This window comes from Ostrinia furnacalis, unplaced genomic scaffold (genome assembly GCF_004193835.3).
Source record: "Ostrinia furnacalis isolate ACB-3 unplaced genomic scaffold, ASM419383v2 OfSCF7161, whole genome shotgun sequence".
Taxonomy (NCBI): domain Eukaryota; kingdom Metazoa; phylum Arthropoda; class Insecta; order Lepidoptera; family Crambidae; genus Ostrinia; species Ostrinia furnacalis.
The window spans coordinates 72,537-86,773 of NW_021137400.1; the positions used below are offsets into that span (position 1 = coordinate 72,537).

General features: G+C 35.0%; 3 protein-coding genes and 1 long non-coding RNA gene across 4 annotated transcripts; all 4 read right to left on the reverse strand.

The window, feature by feature from the left end:
- Positions 1-36: 36 nt before the first annotated feature.
- Positions 37-1,394, reverse strand: Cbp20 (cap binding protein 20). The gene is made up of 4 exons (XM_028319263.1): positions 1,192-1,394; positions 899-1,116; positions 600-702; positions 37-282 (listed from the first exon to the last, which is right to left on the reverse strand). The coding sequence occupies exons 1-4, from the start codon at positions 1,258-1,260 to the stop codon at positions 187-189; spliced, it is 486 nt and encodes a 161-aa protein (XP_028175064.1). The 5' UTR covers positions 1,261-1,394; the 3' UTR covers positions 37-186.
- Positions 1,395-2,412: 1,018 nt separating this feature from the next.
- Positions 2,413-9,707, reverse strand: RhoL (Ras-like GTP-binding protein RhoL). The gene is made up of 5 exons (XM_028319281.1): positions 9,208-9,707; positions 5,749-5,863; positions 5,261-5,378; positions 4,153-4,231; positions 2,413-2,849 (listed from the first exon to the last, which is right to left on the reverse strand). Exons 1-5 carry the CDS (start codon positions 9,321-9,323, stop codon positions 2,726-2,728), a joined length of 552 nt encoding a protein of 183 aa, XP_028175082.1. The 5' UTR covers positions 9,324-9,707; the 3' UTR covers positions 2,413-2,725.
- A 1,951-nt stretch (positions 9,708-11,658) lies between these two features.
- Positions 11,659-13,138, reverse strand: LOC114363529 (uncharacterized). The gene is made up of 4 exons (XM_028319280.1): positions 12,872-13,138; positions 12,600-12,797; positions 12,259-12,502; positions 11,659-12,069 (listed from the first exon to the last, which is right to left on the reverse strand). The coding sequence occupies exons 1-4, from the start codon at positions 13,007-13,009 to the stop codon at positions 11,876-11,878; spliced, it is 774 nt and encodes a 257-aa protein (XP_028175081.1). The 5' UTR covers positions 13,010-13,138; the 3' UTR covers positions 11,659-11,875.
- A 395-nt stretch (positions 13,139-13,533) lies between these two features.
- LOC114363556 (uncharacterized) lies at positions 13,534-13,951 on the reverse strand. The gene is made up of 2 exons (XR_003656787.1): positions 13,884-13,951; positions 13,534-13,676 (listed from the first exon to the last, which is right to left on the reverse strand). It is a non-coding gene; the product is annotated as an uncharacterized LOC114363556 (long non-coding RNA).
- Positions 13,952-14,237: the final 286 nt, after the last annotated feature.

Here is a 14,237-nt window from a genome sequence, read left to right on the forward strand (position 1 = left end):
GTAACACTAAATGTAAGTGTAATAAAATAAAATAAATGATGGTTTATAAAATTTTATTAATAATAGTGACGACACCACTTTAATGTAATGTGATCTTACTATACAGTCTTTTATGAGTTGTATTACTTCATAATTATTCGAACACTTATTTTGCTTTATTATCTCACAAACACACAAAAAAATTAATCAGCGTTCTAAAGTATTGGGCGTTATTTTCTGAGCAATAATTTTGCCGTAGCCACCCCGACCACCATCATAATCAGTTCTATATTCGTCTCGAACCTGAAAAGATTATTTTTAGAAGTAAATTATTTTATATTGTAATACACTTAGAGAAAAAAACCCTAAATTTTTTCAATCCTACTTAGAAATTATCTAAAATAAAAAGCTTTTATTTCCACAAGCATTTTGGTTACAACAAATTAAGTTAATTAGAAATATTTGTTAATTCTTGTGGTACCCTGTATGGGCAAAAGCCTAGAGCTAATGGTTAACCAAGTAAAAATGTAGTGTTAAGTATCTGCTTCCACAGCCACAGATTTAAACTATACTTAATGTTTAGTTTGCAGTAACAACAAAGTATTTTTATAAATAATTACCTGACCACCAGTCTTCCCCCGTCCATATTGTCTACCTTCAATAAAACCTGCATCCCAGTCACAACGGATAATTCTATCATCTAATCTTGTACCATTTATGTATCTACAACAAAGCAAGTATTAGTGAAAAAGAGACGTTGTGTAAAGGTCCAATTTCACAACTGATCTGAATACATATAAAATTTTATTTCATTAGATGGATTAAGCAATTATAACATCCTATTGACAAGCTTAAGATGACTAAAAATTCTAGCAGACTAATTGGAATTTTACAAAATTCAAAAGTTTTAGATACATACCTCATACAATGTTCAGAGTCTAATCTTGTATAGTATTCAACAAAACAGAATCCACATGGCGTTTTTTTGTACTTGTCTAGACCCATGATCACTCTTCGTATATCTCCGCATTTTGAAAAGAGTTCATAGATTTGTTCTTCGGTGGTGTAAAAAGAAAGGTTACCAATGTAAAGTGTTGATGTTGTTCGTAGCAATCGTTCTTGTTCACTTCTTGAGCCCTAAAATAACAAAATATATATGAAGCAATGTTGAATTTCGAATTAATTAGACGTATTTCACTTTTCGTTGTTTACCTTAAAATGTTGGTCACGATAGGAGCTAATATCAACCGAAGAGTTCATGGAATCATAACTCCTCTTCATTGTTCAAGTTGCAAATATATAAAGCTGAGACTCTAAAAAAATTAAATAATGCTAATAATTCTCGAGAATAACGCCTAAAACGATCTACGTTTACAACAAAAATTGGGTCAACGCGACAGCAAACGCGACAGTGAAAAACAATGACAGTACTTTTTTTTTAATTTTTATGTCAATTTTCAACATAATCACGGCATTGGATTATGCTTTTATGGTAAAGTCGTAGTCTGGATCATATCGTATCGTATCGTACGTACGTACTCAATACGATTGAGTTTTCACAGAAATGATTTTCCCGTAATCCCGACCATTTCTGTTCAGAGCCCCGATTACGGTAATTTTTAACGTCAACAATCCAGACACGCTTCTCGATTCTGCGATACGATTGGTCGTTCAACAGCGCACGTCAGCTGTTTTGACCAATCGTATTGCAGAATCAGAAACGCATCAGAAACGCGTCTGGATTGTAGACGTTAAAAGTTACCGTAATCGGGGCTCTGGGTGTGACGATAGTAGCCGACGCTGCATGCAGCACAAAATTTCAGAAAAAATACTTGAAAATGGCACAAATCAAGTCGACCTCGACGTGTATTGCCAACATCATCAAAAAAGAAGAAGAAGAAATAAAGTACGGCTAGCACGAAAAACTTTCGAGTTCGAATCGTTTGCGTATTCGAATCGCCTTCAAAAGATTTAATAAGAAAACTACAACAACGCCAGTGAACTTAGTATGAGAAATGGTTGCATGAAACTTATTTTGAGAATTAAAATTGACATGTTATCGTTTAATTCAAAGATTGAGTATCGAATTTTGTCGAGTAGGCAAACGATTCGAACTTGAAAGTTTTTCGTGCTAACCCTACAGGATGTAATTTTTTACAGATTTTAGTTGATTCCATTCCCGAGTGTGGTCAACGAATTTTCGATTTTATTACAAAATTCTACCCTATTACCCTAAAAGGCTCGGAAATATCTGTCGGAGGAAAAAACTTAAACTTTTTCACTCATATATTTTTTCAGCCCTTCCAGAAGTTTCAGTATACCTACCTCTCATAAGAAAATAAGTATGTTAATTAAAACACGCATTATTAATATTATTATTTATTTATGTACAATTTAATACTTAATAAGGTAATTATTTTAACCTATTAATAATATCTTGATAGTTATCTACATTTTAACACTCGTCAATATCATTAATAATACCATCTAAAAAGGTATAGGTACAATAAGATGCTGTCGAATCTAGTTTTGATAAATAAAGGAATGACTTTACGCATTTAACAATCACATGACCAACAACCGCAACTAATAATGCACGTTTTAGATCTACGATTATAGTGCACGAGTTGTAGGACTAGGGCAAAATTTATAAAAGTATTGAGCGATTTTGGCTGTAGCGCCGTTAATGTTCAGTATAATCGTAGTTCTAAGAATAACTTGGAAGCACTAAATATGGCTCGCTTGTTCAGAGATATTGGCAGGTCCGTTTGTTAACAGGTTTCTTGCGCAGGGCGGCGCGCACAGCCTCTTCAAACACCTCATTCATGTTGACGCGTTCCAGGGCAGAACATTCCACCAACTGCGCAGCTCTGAAATAATATAATAGTTTTATTAAAACATCTTAAAAAGTCAGGTGTTAGGCTTACACCCTAATTAATTAATTAATACCAATTGTCTGCGAAGGTACTAAGTAGGTACGTACTACGTATGATTTGGGAATTACGAAGCTACCTCCTTGTCTGCTCTACACAAGCGACAACCGCAGTGCACACAGGACTTTTGTAGAAAAATGTACCACTTTATTCTTTAAATTATAGTGCGCCCAGGAATCGAACCTGTCATTCACTATTAACAACTTATTATATTCTGTGCTATTAAGGCTATTCACCGACTTTTATTACTTACATAAGTAAATAGAAAATGCACTTTGTCTTATGACTTGCCCTGTATTGAAAAAAGCTATCAGATGGCGATAGAATTTATAATTCAACCTCAGCAATCTCAATTTGTTAATCTTTATCACTGTGGCACGAGCTCAATGATAATTTTAGCTTCTATTTACATATTACTTTATTAGGGACCACCAATTAATAACATCATTAGTATATTATTACAATTCGCGCCTCTGTCGTCATTACGGTTGTCGCGCTGTTATCAGCGCGCGATAAGGCGCGATAGCAGCTGCCGGCACCCGCCTGATAACCCGCGTCAATTTCACTTAAAATTTGTTGTTTTCAGAATACAATAAAATACAAACTTATCTCTGCGATTAAAGGATGCCAATATTTATTGTTGCTGGTGATATGAACTAGCTCCTATCCTCCTATCAACACGTTTTGAAAATTTAATAAACTATGTAAATTTTTAGGGCTTATTGTATATTTACAAACTAGGCGTTTTTGACTCAATTATTTAGAATTAGAGATAATATTTTTGGCTGCAGCTCAGCTTTATGTCCTACATATTTTTTCCTGTTAACTAGCACCTACTCAAATCTATCTAGTTTTTGTTGGAGAAAGCAATTAGCTACTATGCTGAGGCGTTTTATGGCCGAAAGGCTGTGTGGATTTCTAGAGCAGGGTTTCTCAAACTTTCGGCTCCAAAGTTTCCAGTTTAAGTGTCAGCCCCCACCTCCCCTTGGGTCTCTGCCCGTTTCTTGTCGCAAATGGAGTCAATTTAATTACGAATAATTTTGGACAATATTTCAACCTTCATTCTACCACCTTTACGTAAATGTTGTCGCGGACCCCCTGGTGTCGAATGGCAAACCCCTAGGGGTTCGCGTTTTGAGAAACCCTGTTCTAGAGAGTTAATTTTATCTGCCTGCTTTTAGATAAATTGTGTATGGGACTCAATTTAAAGACGTAAAAAGGCATTTTTTTCAAGACTTACCGAATTTTCTTTTTTAACTTTTTTCCTTCCTGTGTCGTGATGACCGCTTTGCCGGACGCTCGCAAGTCTGTTTTCGTAGCTGAAACGTCATTAATATGATTTGTGAATCAATAAGAACAATGCTTATTAAAATATTGACCTTTATGCCGAATTAAGAACACAATACGAGTTCCTAAGTCAAAACAATAGCAGCTTGTATTTCGGATGCAAATAAGGCTCTACTGTCGATGTTTAAAACTTTTGATAATATTTTGTTATTAGTTAGCTAAATAGATAGCTAAAAAAACCTGTTGAACATTAATTTTAATATGTATTATTGAAGTTGTCCAACTAGGAAAAATTAATAAAATTAGAAATGAACCTAATAATGCTGAATTGATAGTTGATGACCACAACAAATGTGGATGACTTAATTCATCACAAGGAAAATTAATGCAATTTATGTGTTAAGTATCAGGAAAGACCGGTCCAACTCACAATACGTATTTAACATTTGTTTTAGCATTAATATTTTTTTATTTGTTTGCAAATAAGTATGAACGTGTAACGTAAGTCACACTACGTATTTTTAGGAAAATGAGATTTGATCGGAAGTTAAAACAATGTCACGCCCGTATTCACAAATGATAGCAAATCGAACGCACAGCGTTGAATAGAGCTCTGTGATTGGTTCCTGTGTCACCCACACTGAGTCCACTCGCACTGTGAGACCTCATAGTAATGTTTGTGAATACAGGCGTCCGCGTCAGATTGTCAGAGTCTGATGTTAAAGATTGACCTAAGTAATAATTTAATTTTGATCCCGAATCATTAAAAAATTAATTGGGCGCATCCTACTTAACTTTATTCGCGCTATAATTCGCAATTTCGCAAATTATCTAGCATCCCGTTTTGCACAATGAACAATTGGTTTGGTCAAGTTTACTACAAGTGAAATGAAACTCCCAACTGAGGTGAAGTCCCGTTCGTAACGTAGCATCGTAAATTGAACTTGATGTTTGACAGTAGGTAATTTATTAGGTAATACACGAGAGACATGCAATCGCCTAGTGTTAGGTAGGTAAGTAATTGGTAATGGCGCTTCGAGATAAATATCATAGATACTTACCAACTAATACAATGGGCACTGAACTGCTAAAGTGGTTCAGCTCTGGGTACCACTTGTGTATGACATTCTCGAATGATGACCGGCTGCCCACGGAGTAGCATACCAGGAAGCAGCCAGTCTGCAATATAGGACATTATTTGTAGTTACACACTTAATAAAATTGGCCACAATTGTAAAATGTAGAAGTGAACGTAGTAAATAGGTAAAGTAACCACGCCATCAAGTAAATATTTAAATACCAAACGTTTATCCTAATGCATTACATTTTTTTCCCCTTAATGTTTTTTCCGTTATTGTAACTGGATTGATTTAAATGACTGTTGATTACTAAATAGATACCATACATATTTTTTTATTAACTTAGGTACTGTTAAAAGTTAAAGGGGTTTAAATTTATAGAGGAATAGCAATATTAGTATTGCACTTAGGTACCTATACGTTAGAATTTCTTTCTATTGGTGTATTTAGATAAATAAATAAAATCGCACCTGGTTGTAAGATAGTGGCCTCAGTCGCTCGTAGTCCTCTTGACCCGCGGTGTCCCACAGCGTCATTTCGATCTCTTCCCCGTCCACGGTGATGAGGCCGACATAATTGTCGAATCTGATGACATTTTAAAGAAAATTATAGCTATAAGTATAGGAATTAGGTACAATAAATAACTTGTAGTAGAAATTCCCTTGGCGCTAAGACCGCCTAATAACATTAGGATCGAAGATAGAATTCTAAGGAAGACGAAAAGTAGGTACTTATTCATCGCAGGCTTAGTCGCAGAACATGCAAAACGGAAAAGACATTTAATAATTTATGTTTTTTTTTATTTAAACGGCAGTAAGTTAAGTAGTGTAGGAGTTCTCAAAAAATTTCCTATCGAATTTTTTTAACCCCTCGTGGAAAAAATCTTGCTGCAGTGTGTTCACCATAGTCCAGCGGCAGGCGGGATTCGAATCCGTGTTCCTCGAATCTTGATAGCATTGGGCTATTGACGAATCTTTTTATGTTCTAGTCTAGTAGGTAAACCTTTTTCTTTGTAGGTTTTTGTAAACTTAATATTTGGATGCGATATTTTTGCATATTTTTAGTCCGAATAAATTAATACAATCCCGAGTTTCGAGTTGTTTAAATCGCGTTTATCAAATTGGCTTTCATGCGGTGCAGTCAACGGCTAGAGGTAAACAGATCATGCAAAACACCAACAACGGTCATTGATAGTGCAGCGCTCCGCGTGGGACCACGGCATTCGCAGCAGACTCGCAAGGAAGTCAGCCAGTCGGCCGTAGGCGTAGTTCCACAAGGAGGAAGCGGCCGAGTCCGCACAATACAACAATGCCGCGACGTATTTGACTTTATAAATAGTGCAGCCGCAATGCTGAGTACCTGTTAAATAACATTAGCACGGCTGGGACGTGACCGCTAATTGTTGCACTTGCAAACTTATCCTATTCATTTCTGGGAACTTTTAGATAACGACATGTTAAATTAATGTAAAAAGTATATCGTTACCTAATTAACAGTCTACTTAACGTCTTACTATAGCAGTCGTTTACAACTAATTAACTAACGAACATTAATTAATTAAGCCAAATGACTGAAAAAGTTACTAGTGATAAGATTTTTCATTTTTTGAGTTTAAACAATGTGTTCCTCTTGGACGAATTAATTCGTCCAAGGTTCTACCACGTTCTACCTCTTAAGCTGTTTGTTAAGATCGAATTTTACAACTTTCGGAAGTTGATTAACTTATTTAGTTTGTTATAGTTGGTTGTTAAATTAAGTTACCTAAATTTCGCATTACGAGTAGGTCCTACCAACAATTACTTAGGTACTTTAAGAAAACTAACTTCCAACAAAATATAGCAAGAGCAAGTACGAGGGCTGCACTAAAAGTATCGGGAATGGAATATTTCCACTGTTCCTATCATATTAAAATATTTTTAATTGCAAACTCCTTGGTTTTAAGCATCGAATACCATTTATTTATTTAAAAAAAGATTCTCGGTCTTATCACAAGGTCTTGTGAAACTTGTTTAGTCGTTGAGAAAATGGAATTGACTAGAGAAAATTCAAGAGCGATGATTTATTATGACTTTCGGAGTGGTTTAACACAAAAACAGTGTGTTGACCGGATGATTTCTGCATTTGGTAATGAAGCCCCATCCAAAACCATAATTTATCGCTGGTTTGCTGAATTTCAACGTGGACGTGTCAAGCTCAGTGATGGTCCCCGTCAAGGTCGTCCAAAAACTGCAGTCACCCAAGAAAACGTTGATGCTGTGCGTAAGCTGATTGAAGAAGATCGACATGTGACATACCGCGAAATTCAGGCAACTTTAGACATTGGCATGAGTCAAATACAAATAATCTTGCATGAACAATTAGGTGTAAAAAAGTTGTTTTCCCGATGGATACCGCATTCGCTCTGTGAAGAGCAAAAAGCGACTCGCGTTACTTAGTGCGTCAGAACTCTCGGAAGATTACATGCAGGATCCTCAAATGCTGTATACAACATCGTATCAGGTGACGAATCCTGGATATATGCGTACGAACCCGAAACAAAAAACCAGTCACGAGTTTGGGTGTTCGAAAATGCGTTAAAGCCAACAAAAATTGATCGTTCACGGAGTGTTGCAAAAAAAATGGTGGCCACGTTTGTCTCCAAAACCGGCCATGTTGCGACTATTCCTCTTGGGGGACAAAGAACGGTTAATGCAGAATGGTATGCTAGCATTTGTTTGCCACTAGTCGTTTCTGAACTCCGTAAAGAGAACTGCAACCGCCGCATCATCCTCCATCACGACAATGCGAGTTCTCACACCGTGCACAGAACAAAAGAGTTTTTAGAGCAAGAAAACATAGAATTATTAGACCATCCGCCGTACAGCCCCGACCTAAGCCCTAATGATTTCTATACTTTCCCTAAAATAAAGAATAAATTGCGTGGTCAGAGATTTTCATCACCTGAAGAAGCTGTGGACGCCTACAAAACGGCCATTTTGGAGACCCAAACTTCCGAATGGAATGGTTGCTTCAATGATTGGTTTCGTGTATGGAAAAATGTGTCAAATTTCGCGGAGAATACTTTAAAAACCAATAAATACATTTTTAAATAGTAATGTTGTTTCACTTCCTTGATTCCCGAAATTTTCAGTGCCGCCCTCGTAACAAACAAAAAATAAGGTCCAATCAGTTTTAATCAAACATTGTAGATTTAGATTAGTCACTCGCACCTCACTCACAGTAAATAAGAAATGACGTGAGGTTTATAGCGTAAATTCCATACGTTTTATAGTACCTAAATGATGACGAGTGACGTCAGGTAAAATCAATTCGTCTTTTGAGGTGATGAACGTTTTGCTATCAACATATTAATTATCCCGTTTCCTTTTCTTGTTGCCTTTGCCTCTATTGGTAGTTAGTTGTTGTTAGCAAACATTAGAGCTGTATTTTATTAAGAATTAACGACTCGACTTAGCTTATCACAACAAAACCTGTTGTGATAAACTTTATGAATTATTTAGGTATAGAACTTGGTGGTGGAGTCAATTTTATAAATAAGAAGTGATATCACTTTTCAAGTCAAGTCATGATTTCTTATCAAAATTATCATCATATCCTGATGATTTAGTGCCCCATTTGATTTCGCAAGTAATTTTAGAAGTTAAACCAAATGAGTAACCTAGTAATTTGTAACTAATGTTATGATTTAACCATAGGATAACTGACTAACGATGTGTCATACTTCAAGTAAACCCGGTAAATCCACAGTGGCTGCTAAATACAGTATATTTTGTGACGTCACGTCAGTTCTGCTGGTTGATAACGACGTTACGGCATCCACCTGCTAATTTAGTAGCTCGGCCTCACGTAACTCTGGCGACGTTCTTGCCCCACTGACCCTTCGGTCAGCGCACTTCCCTACCCTTCTTCTGACCAACTTGACAACTTACACTGTGGGTACATATTCCTCAGGAAACTCGTTCTTCGTATACACGTAGAGTAGGCAAGTTTTGCCGACCATACCATCTCCGACCACTGTAATCTTTATTATTTTCTTCGTGCCCATGGTGCCGGCACGTCCGACGGAGTATCACAATTCACTGATATTGTTTTAAACACTTCAACTTTCAGTCACTGCATGTTAACAATACAATTTTATTTTACTAAGAAAATGACAGTCCTTGACTATGTTATCACAGTGATGTAATTGATCTTATCAACTTGAAGAAAACACTCACGATAAAGCGGCAAATTGAATTGAAACAAGGCGCGCGCGCGCATTCACGGCCGACTGCAGAATGATTCAGTGAATACTGGAGTGTTGTGCGATAAATGGATTTAGCGTCATGTAGCGGTGATGGTGTCTGCGACGATATTTTAATAGTGTTTAGTGCCCGTCGAGAGCCTCTGGACGTAATTAATTCTACAAACGTACCACTTCCAAACAGCGATACTTCCTATAACTTTAAGTGTTTACTAATAAAACCGTTTTATATTTTTTGAAGAGACATCGGAAGTCGGGACACGTCATTGGGATTTAGTAATTGATTTTAAATTACCAATTAATTAAGTGCCAATAGTTTAAGATAGTAACTCACTTTGGGAACTTCAGTGATAGGAATTTAGGAGCAGAAATTATTTTATTCTGGAAGAGTGATAAAAGCTAATAGTTTCCATAGGATGTGAAGAGCGAATATATTAGTTTTGTAGCAAACAAAATCCTCGCGATAGAATTATACCCACCCAGACTACATTAGAGGTCTATGGATTGTAAATTTTTAAAAGAATTTTATTTGATTCCGTGGTATTTTCACGAGATCCTCATGAGGTAGGATATTTGCGACTACTTAGGTATTTATTGAACCGAAATCGACAGTATATTCTGTCAAGCAGGCAAGCAAGGTCGATGGTATTTTGAAAACGATCTTATTTTAAAATTCGTATCTGGGCGTGCTGGGACTGGGAACACCCTGCATAATTTCTGGCTCAACATTAAATGTTGGTGCATTTAATGTTGCATTTCAAAAGTTCAAATTTTGAACGTTTGTAATGTCGGTATCCTAATGCACCAATATTTTTAAAATACCTAATACCTACTGACATGATGACTTCATAGGCTAGACTTCAAAGGGTAGATAAACAAGATCAGGTCCTTGTCCTATAGCCTAGAAAACGTTTTATTCTATCAGACTTTCGAAGAATTTATAGACAAAACATTAACGTAAAAATTTCATGGTTGATTAAATGATTACTACTTAAATTAGATTGTTTTTGTAGTCACTGATGTTACACACTGAGTCACTTCAAAGACGTTACTGCTACAATGTAAAACAAAACACAACAAAGCTGTCTATCGCCCATTGACTAATGCAAAAAAAAAATGAAATTTTATTTTTAATGAAAACTGAATGAATTTCACATAATTTGGTATTGCGAAAAATTGTAACTTACGCAGATTAGGCCGCGGCCCGGGCAGAATTTATTTATAGGGAGCCAATGTAGAGATAATATTTACTCAAGTTAAATGTTGTTTGGTATAGGATAGCTGGCTCTTTCTGTCTCGTCGCGTCGTCAGAATTTTTTTTTCTGTTAAGCCTGAAGGTTAACTGGCAGAGAATGCCTTATGGCATTAAGTTCGCCTTAAACAATTATTAAAAGAATAAATAAACAAAATACAGGATGTGGTTATGTAAAATAACGCCCATCTGAGGGATGGTAGTATACACGATATTGATGCCAAAAAAAATATAAAATATACCTTAAATTTTCAGTGAGAAATCCATGAAATCAGGAAAATAGTATAAACCATGAAATCAGAATATTACGCGGGCGAACTATCGGACAGTCCTCCCGCTCTACGCCGTTGGTGTTTCAGGCGGTAACAAGCGCCTTCTCGAAAGTTTTAGGAAACGTTTGAATAAGGTTTTTGACTAATAAAGTAATAGTTTTATTTATATTTTTCTTGTAATTACTTTTATGTGTGACCAGCTGACCACCCATGAGATGGGAGTTGTTTTACAAAACTACACCCTGTATAATAAATAATGTTTAGTACAATGTATTGTTTTTATTTACTTACATATTTTGTGTGGTTATTTTGCTATCTTCGTCCAACTTTGGTTAGTAGGAAAGTACTGACATAGTAATTTGTTCTTCCGGCATAAAATAATAAACGTCTATAGAAAGAGACACATTCACGAAAACCTGTAACCAAGATGAGGATTATACATTTTCAGTGCGAAGTCGGGCGCGAAAGCTAGTAGAAATAAAATAATACCTAATCAATAAAAGGGCTAAAACTGCATTAAAAATTAATAAAGTATTAATTTAAAATCGTTTAAAGATAGTATAATTTAAACAATAGAGTTGTTTTGAATAGAGTTTTATTCATTTTTAATACTTATAACAATAATACTGATTGATGTCAGCTTGGTTAGCTGTTACAAAAATAGTTAATATCAGGCAAGATGTCAAACATTAAAATTAAGTCAACAAGTCATTAAAAAATTAACATGACACATAACACTAATTGATTAATCTAGTTAACAGCCATTGTTACCATTTTGTTTTGTTTCTTATTAATAGACTTATTAAATGCAGAATTAAAAAGCTAGTTTATCACTTTGTCTTATCATCTATGTCATAGTTTTGGAGACCCCCCATTATTATTTCTTCCTTCAAAGCAAGCACTTCCCGTAGTAGCTCTTGGTTATTGAGCTGCAGTTGAGATATGACAGCCAAATGTTTACGTTCACGTTCCTTGAGGCGCAGCATTGTTGAATCACACACTTCGCTGCATGATACATGGACACCTAGAAATAAAAATTTTGAATGAAATTTTATTGTAAATAATATTTTTAAAGCTTTTATTTTAGATAAGAGTGAAGACAACATACAGTTTAATTTAAAAGTTAGTGGCATCATTTTAACATCAGTCTCTATTGTAAAATTAAGGTTACCCAGCTAGTTAATTTTGAAATGATATTTGAAATATCCCTTACTTGATTTGTTTCTCAGTCTATCCGTCAATTTATTATTTTCCAACTTAATCCTTGAAATCTCATTGCGTAGTGACTTTTCTATGGCATCTTTCTGTTTATTAACTTTCAAAAGTTTGGCTCTTGTTTCTGTTAGAGCATGGAGAAGCTCATCGGAACGATCGGAGACTTTCTGGGCTTCAGCAACACATGCTTTAGCTCCATTCTTCTCGATTGATAGTTTATCTTTAAATTTACCCAAAGAACCCTGAAAAATAAACATATTATTTTAATTACTTACTCATTTATTTCATTAGTATATTCTTATTTCAGTATCTCTTAAAAACAAATTTTAAAATACTCACATGAAGTTGTTTGTTCTGATGTTCCAAAACATGGTTTTGTTCTGTTAATGCATCAGCTTTTTCTTTTACACTTTTATGATAATATAACAATGTCCAAACTGAATTTATAAGCTTTACAAGAGCTTCTGGTGTTAAAACGTTGTCATCAATGTCCACATGTGGATTGAAAGTGTAAGATATGTTGAAAAGGTCAAGTTCCTGAAAGTAAATACTTGATGATTACAACCAAATACATTTCTAGTATTTATTATGCCATAAAACAATATAAATACCTCACGAAGACCGATCAAACACTCGTTAATATTTTTTAAAGAACAAGGCTCGTATGCCGTTGCTTTTTTATGTTTATAATTCTTTAAAAGTTCTAACACTTCATCATCCAAGTCTTGAAACTCATTCGATGATGCCATTTTATTACCACGTTATTAAATTAATCACTGTAGTTAAATTTAAAGTTAACAAAAGAAAGATTCATTCAACCGATACAACGAAGTTTGTTTTGATTTGAAAGAAGAAAGGAAACAAAAACAACAAGAAATAGGAAGATGTCACATGTCACCACAGATTAGAGAGTATGTCTAAAGACAGATAGGAAACGGCCCTAGTATTGGTTAAACGATAAACAAACTGGTACCGAGCTAGATTGTCCAGTAGGTGGCGCTGAATACAATATGGCGTCTGCCGCCCACAGATGAAATATACCTGTCATACTTTTTTATGATCCGTTCCTTTTCATGTATTGCAGTTAAAAATAAAACTATTGAAGTATCAAATGAAACTTTATTGATGAAATATAACATGAAATATTTTGTTTACGAAAATCAATAATCATTAAAACTATTGGATTTTAAAAGATTACAGTTACTGTTGTGATTACAGTAGGTACTTTGTTTTAGTTTTTACATAATGTACTCACGGCTTGACATTTGTATGTAACTCATACAAAATAAGTTGCGTTATGACTTATAGTAAAATAGTTTTTAATGTTCTCCATAAATTCACACGTTCACTCTCACTTTGGTTCTGTCCAATCCAATAGCCACTGTAAGCAGGCCAGATCTACACGTTTCTCACCACCTGTAAAATATATGAAATATTTGTAAATTAAGAGCAAAAAGATGCACATGTCACCGTAAGACTGTAATCTCCTACATCATCTACATTCTACACTAATATTATAAATAGTACAGCAGATGAACAAGTGATCTGTCTTATCTACCATACCTACTTACTGTCTGTTTTGTTTCTAGATTTACACTACTTTGTTAAATAAAATTAATTTACCTTGTCAAATGTGTACTTGTCAATCAATTACATGTACATTCACAGAATCTGGATTCCACCAATCTGTAATTATAGCCTGACCAGGAACATAAAAACCCTGGCATAGAGGCGCGTCAATTGCATTTGATAGTGCAACACTAAGTACAGTCGTACCTGTGTAAAATTAATAGGNTATGCATGATAATATTGATATTTATAATACCCTTTCTGTATATATGAATAATAATAACATTAAAATTTAAGCTTTATGTACATATCCTGATTATAATATTTTGTTCTCTCCTTTACTTTCCTGAACCTTTGCACCTTTTTTTTCCGTTTTCCTTTTTTTTTACTTTCCTATACGTTTCCCTA